At 36.7% G+C, this 6615-nt stretch overlaps 1 protein-coding gene and 1 long non-coding RNA gene across 2 annotated transcripts in view; both read left to right on the top strand.

The window, feature by feature from the left end:
* The window catches only part of LOC117123789, a 4752-nt gene extending 994 nt beyond the window's left edge, over window positions 1–3758 (top strand). Inside the window, exons 2-3 of the long non-coding RNA XR_004447887.1 lie at window positions 2851–2954; window positions 3722–3758. This is a non-coding gene — a long non-coding RNA (uncharacterized LOC117123789). The remainder of the gene's footprint in view (window positions 1–2850; window positions 2955–3721) is intronic.
* A 45-nt stretch (window positions 3759–3803) lies between these two features.
* The window catches only part of LOC117123771, a 6506-nt gene continuing 3694 nt past the window's right edge, over window positions 3804–6615 (top strand). The window contains exons 1-2 of the mRNA XM_033269783.1: window positions 3804–4013; window positions 6536–6601. Of these exons, the coding sequence (XP_033125674.1) occupies window positions 3804–4013; window positions 6536–6601 (276 nt within the window). The remainder of the gene's footprint in view (window positions 4014–6535; window positions 6602–6615) is intronic.

The following is a 6615-nucleotide window of genomic DNA, read 5'->3' as shown; positions in this document are numbered from 1 at the left end:
CGGGGTGGGAGGGGGGGGGGGGTTGGAACCTTTGAATCATAATCAGAATAAATTTCCATGATTCCTTACATAGACAAAGTCATGGAATTTGTTATCAGACAGCGGGGGATGGGACGGCTGTCCCCGTTTGATAGCCCACCTCGCTCGTCCGATGCCATGACCGACAATATTAATTCGATTATTAATAACGTTATTTTTATTGCCAATCCCTCCATTTTGATCTAATAAAAGCCACCTACAGGCCTTCAAACTCTAGTAACTAGTACTTACCAACTTTGGTGACAAATTTTCTGACATTAGCTCGTTTGAGAGTGTTTTGGACACTGTCACTACATTATTAAATCTCGTATTGATGTTAGATCAGACAAAATCCCAACTTTTTCCCGGAGTACATACAACTACAAAAGAGCAAATCTCGAAGCACTGCGTCATCATTTTCAGCATATCCCCCTCAACACAGCACTTCTAGATCCAGAAATAGACAACAACTGGTCAAACTGGTGTAATCTTTTCCATCAATCTGTTGAACAATTTGTTCCAAAAATAAAATTTAAAAACTCCAAATCTGCTGCACCGTGGATAGATGGAGAGGTAATAGGTATGTCAAGAAGGAAAAAGAAATTTCGACGCAAAAATAAGAGAACGAACTCTGATATACATTGGGCCTCATATAGATTACTTTGAAATCGCTTAAAGAACATCTTAAATGCCAAGTACAACCGTTATGTTCAGAACATTGCTAGTACATTTAAACAGAATCCTAAACGTTTCTGGAGCTTTGTTAGGGCAAAAACTAAGTCCAAATCTCTACCTGCGACCTTACACGATGGTATCAAAACCGTCACATCATCTCTCGATAACTTAAGCGAAGATGTTTGGCGATTTCTTTCAGTCCATGTTTAACACTAGCAGAGATACAAATTTGCCTACAGTCACGGTTCAACATGTTCCCGAACTTTCTGATGTTAGTATATGTGTCGAAGAAGTAGAGCTAGTATGCTCCGCAACCTCAACACAAATAAAGCTGTCGGTCCTGACAATGTTTCGCCACTTATCCTGAAGGAATGCGCTACTGAGTTATCTTCTTCATTGTGCAGTTATCACTTCGCCTTGGAAAGCTTCCTTTTACATGGAAAGCATCACACGTTATTCCAATCCATAAAAAAGGAGATAAGATAAGACGTTAAAAATTATAGGCCTATCTCCTTACTAATTACTGTATCTAAGGTTTTTGAACGGTGCATTTATGACAAAATTTATCCTTACCTTGAACAGAAGATCTTTGCCAGACAGCATGGTTTTGTTAGAGGACGTTCAACTGCTAGCCAACTTACCGAGGTTATTAACGACTTTAGTTTAGTTCTTGATAAAAGGTCTGGTCAGACAGATGCAATTTACCTTGATTTTTCACGTGCCTTTGACATAAAATGATTAAAATGATTCACAAACTTCAGTCCTTTGGTGTAACTGGTAACTTAATCTGGTTTAATAATTATGTAACTAACCGAAGTCTGAAAGTTGTAATTGATGGTCAGTCTTCTCAATGGTTCCCAGTATCATCAGGTGTCCCACAAGGGTCGATACTTGGACCATTATTATTATTATTATTATTATTATTATTATTATTATTATTATTATTATTATTATTATTATATTGTTTATCTTATACATTAATGACATGCCTGATAACTTAAGCCGCAATAGCACTATTGCTCTTTATGCCGACGACGCCAAATGTTACAGAGAAATTCACAATATACATGACTGTCACTCACTCCGGACTGCATGATGTTGATATTTTGAGTGACATTTTAAATTTAACACTTCAAAATGTAAAATTATTTCTTTTTCAAGTTATTTAATTCCACCACAATTAATTCAGATAATCTATTCAATTCATTACCCACGCCGTGTTACCCCTGGATCTTCTGTTGGTACACTTTTGGATATTCGTCGCTGCAGGACAGAATTCTCATTTCAATCCTTTATCCCTCGTTCTACCAGAATTTGGAACATTTTACCCTGTGAAATTCGCAATTTTAATTTATCTGTTAGTTCGTTTAAAACTAAACTTTTAAACTATTTTAATAACTACAGTATTTCTTTAATAATTTTGATGTTGAAAATGTTTGTAGTTGATCTCTCTCGTATAGATGTTCCTTTTGTAGAGAGTAGTTGTTCTGTTTCTGTACTGTTTTGGGTTGACCAACCTGCATAGGTGTTTAGCACCTGTTTGGTCTTTCCTTGCCATGTTTTTTGTAAATTTGTTTGTTGTTTTGTGCTTGGCAGAAATTTGAATAAATAAAAAAAAAAAACAAGTACATAAAAACACACAAAAATGAAAGCAGCTTGTTTCCATAGGGGTTCTCGAAATATAAACATTAAAAAAAAAAATGTTTTTATTAAATGTTCTTTAAGTAAATATTTGAATGTGTTAATCTTTGAGTCCTTAGTTTAATCATTGCTGTCTCAGGTGAAGGCCTAAACTCCAAGTTACTATAGTGCACCATCTTTTTAAAGGAATGTTTGATTCATTTGTTTTTGTGCATCAGGTCTATGTGCTCATTTCGTAATGATTGCTTCTAATAGAAAATGTTTTCTACCTGTTAGCACACATGCTGTAATGAAAAATAGAGACAGTTTTGCTTTTCATCCACAAAGAAAGGGTGCTATATAAATCACAGAATAAAATAAATGAAATAAATAATACAGTACTTGTTTTTCTATATTTTGGTATTTAGCTAAAACAATATTAACAAATATTTTGGCTTAGAAAATTGAGTGTAGGCCTACTTGAACATAAGATTTGTAACTAAGAAAATTGATAATTTATAACTGATTAAATTGCAGAGGAAATAAGATATTTGAATCTCCAAGATTTATGACTGTTAACCAAGCCACCTCTCAACTTGTTGAAATTATACAAAAACGAAGAGATGCCGAGAAAGACTTAGGTAAGATTTAAATTTTATATGAAGGGTAAACTGCAAAAATCTGTTATGACAGAATATACCTCAACGATTCCAATGATGATGCTACATTATGGAAGGTATATCAAGCATTAACAATATCATCATCAGCATCATCATCTTTTATTTAAGTCAGCATTTTTCCTCTTACAAAGGGTTAATGTTGACACTTTGTGTCATCATTTCGCTATTGGAGATTGTTTTTTACAGTGAGCCTGCCCTGGAATACCAATGACCTATTACCCTAGGGGAAAGGTGGATTCATTCGTGCTTTAACAGGTCCTACTTTTATTCCTGTCGGAGGTCCACACAGCCTCACCAGAGTTGCCCCAGGTGTGTGCGCCGGTTTAGAGCTTATTTCCAGTTGGCCTTTCTGGTAGTGAATGGGCAATACAGTAACAATGGGAGACAATCCTCTTCTCTTTTCAAAGAATGTACTGCGTTCTTTAACATGCACATGGGCCATATTACAGATGGGACCAACAGCTTAAATCTCTTTTGAATGACGGTGCACATTTTTATACTTGCATTTCAGCCCTCCAGCAGAAACACAAACAGAGCAGCAGGTAGAATTGAATCACTAAAGGTTAACAATTGATCGCCATGGTTCAGCGCACACACAACTATCAGTTTTTAATAGCTGATGGTTTTCAGCCATGAGTGCTGTTTGTGGCATACTGTATACTGTACACTATTAAGTATACAGTATTGATAAATTTTACATTAAAATAATGTTGATCTATTTTTCCCAGCTTTTACAGAAGACTCGATATGTGTTGGTGTAGCCAGAGTCGGTCTGACACTCAGCAAATTGTGTCAGGTATGCTCCAAGACATGACAGTGGCAGACCTTGGAGGACCTTTACACTCACTGGTTATTGCTGGTGATATGCATCCAATTGAACTGGAGATGTTGAGGGAATTCGCTGTTGATAAGGTCTATTTGATAAGCTTTTGGAAGACGCAAGGTAGTTCACAGGAAGAAGCAACTTACTTTAAAGAAGGAATAAAGTGTAACATAATGCAGAGTGGGGACAGTACATGTGTTTGATAGTAGGCGACCTCTTTTCATGCAGTCTTTCCTCACAGTCTTCATCGGCAGAGTTATATGATATGCATCACCTGGCCTATCTGTCTTTTACAACATACACATAAATTTAGAAGGAATGCACAAATGAAAGAAATTTAATTAGGCAGCAGACTTTATCCCCGGTTTTCAAACTTCTTCAGACTGGGCTTCATTTTTAGCCACTCAAAATGTGGTTCCAAAGGTGCCTATTAGAGGATACACCAACAGTACCTCAGCGTCACTGTGATTGAGACTGAAATGAGGTAATTTTGAGGATGTTGATTGATAAATCTGCCACCTCTTAAAAAATTAAATATCAATTCCTTATGTGGGATATATGTTTTGTCTATAAGTTTTAAGAAATATATATATATACTGTGTAATTAAAGTTTAAAATAACAGCATTTATGTCTTGTTTCTTGTTTTTATGTGAATCCACACAAACAAGTCTTCGCTAATATTCCCAAATTGCAGAATATTAAAAAAAGCAATGGAAATGCATTCTCAGCTAAGACAGACCTACAAGGTACGCACTCTTTTAGACCCATCATCAAAAAATAATACTTTGTGGTCTACCTGATGACTATTCTTGACAGTGACAGTCCAGTCCCCGAGTTACTCTGGATAATAAAGACTTAGCCAGTGAGCTGTCAAGCCAGCTTTTGGAGAGGCACCCAAATAAATATAGCAATGACTTAAGCTGGAAACTCACTGCGTTGTACGCTGGTCACGACTGTCGTACGACAAGCTCAACTCTGCTCCCTAGTGTGTCATTCAAAAAAGGATCCGCTTTGTGCTCTCCATAAAATCTTGTCAGCCGATGACCATATGCTGCAGTGAGTGCCCAGCTTTAAGCCTAGTGGTTTTAATATGGGGCCATGCTGTCCATTTCCGGAGGCCGACACCCCACCCCTGCCTATGGAGCTAAGCCTTTTAACTTTTTTTATTGGCTAATCCTCTACTAGATCAATTGGCATGCTCATATCCAGAAGTGTGTAATGGATGCATATGCTTCGTTTACATTCGTCATTACCTTGGGCTAACTTCATATTTATGCATACATTATAGCAACTTATATAGCACTTATTCCATGAAGATCGGTGCGCTCTTTGCTTTTCGTTTTTTATATTTTTCCAACAGACTAAAGGCTTCAGGCCCAATAGCTAATTACTGTACAACATTTTGAACACGAATTAGCATTATTGTCCAGGGGTCCCAAGTCAACAGAAATCCTGCACTCCCGCAAGCAAGAAAAATCTCCAGCAAAATCACGATACTTGCATGTTTTGACTACTGTATTATCAATTGTCTACAGTAGAGTGCAGGACAGTGCTGCTCAGTCGCCTAATCTGGTGGTAGCCACTGTGTGTGCGCTGAACCATGGAGGTATGTAGTTCAATTCCTATCGCTGCCTCTCCTTGTGTTTCTGCTGGAGGGCTGAAATAAAAATTACAATTCGGATGAGACATTCAAGCCGTTGGTCCTGTGTGCATTTATGGCCCATGTGCACTTTAAAGAATGCAGTACAATCTTTGGAAAAGAGTTGGGGATTATCTTCTGGTGTACTGCCCAATCACCACCAGAGGGACCCCACTGGAAATAAGTCTTCTAGATTTTCGTGGGCTGTCCTTGGTGTTTTCATCGAATAAATCCAATCCAATCCATGGTTATCACCATGCACAGTAAAATAAAATTAGATGTGTTCTTTCAACTTGGGACCCCTGATTGTCAATCTTGATGTTTTATATGTTTGTGAATATTTTATGAAACACTAATTATTTAACACCGTTGCCATAATGTCATCCTATTTCTTTCAAAGAAAGTTTATTCAATTAGTTTATGATAAAATTCTGTGGTATGTTCAGTTTTACAATAGTAAGCAAGCACAAACAATTAGTACACAGAAATTAGTACATAGATAATACAGCAAAAATATTGTGCTAAATAAAAATCATAATTGTAAAGGGTAGAGAAAGTATATTACTGATTTTCAATTCATATTCTACCAATCACACACATGGGCTTCCACATACTGTAATTCTCTATCATGTGACCTCTCGCAGCTTGTAAGTACAGTAGAGTGCACCCTCCAATTCGAGACTCCGAGACCCCTCTATTCGAGACTACTTTTCCAAAGACCCAAATGACAATCTTCAACCTTAAAACACAAAGCTAGCCCTCTAATTGGAGACCAGCCCCGAGACCACCAAAAATGTTCAGGTCCCAAAGGTGGTCTCGAATTGGAGAGTGAACTTAGTTTGAATTATAAATACAGAAGAAATATTGATATAGACATTTTGTGACATCTCTAAGACATTGGTATTTTGAATAAATAATTAAGATAAGAAAACAAACAGTAGTCTACAGTAATAAACAAAGCCAAAAATAGTTTAAAAAATATATTTACATGAACTAAATAAGAAATACATTACATTTTATATCATTTACAAAATTATCTTGAACAAGATGTGTATTAATATATTTACTTCATCTTAAAGAACACACAGAGTAAGGGGTATGAGCAGTGGTGGTGCCAGCTTCTGAAATCTGGGAGGGAGAGCAAGGTACAATTTGGGGG

This window comes from Anneissia japonica, unplaced genomic scaffold (genome assembly GCF_011630105.1).
Source record: "Anneissia japonica isolate Jap-2015-1 unplaced genomic scaffold, ASM1163010v1 scaffold25213_len355544_cov161, whole genome shotgun sequence".
In the NCBI taxonomy this organism is placed as follows: domain Eukaryota; kingdom Metazoa; phylum Echinodermata; class Crinoidea; order Comatulida; family Comatulidae; genus Anneissia; species Anneissia japonica.
Note: the sequence above shows the minus strand (reverse complement) of the source record. Positions and strands in the feature narration are given on the sequence as shown.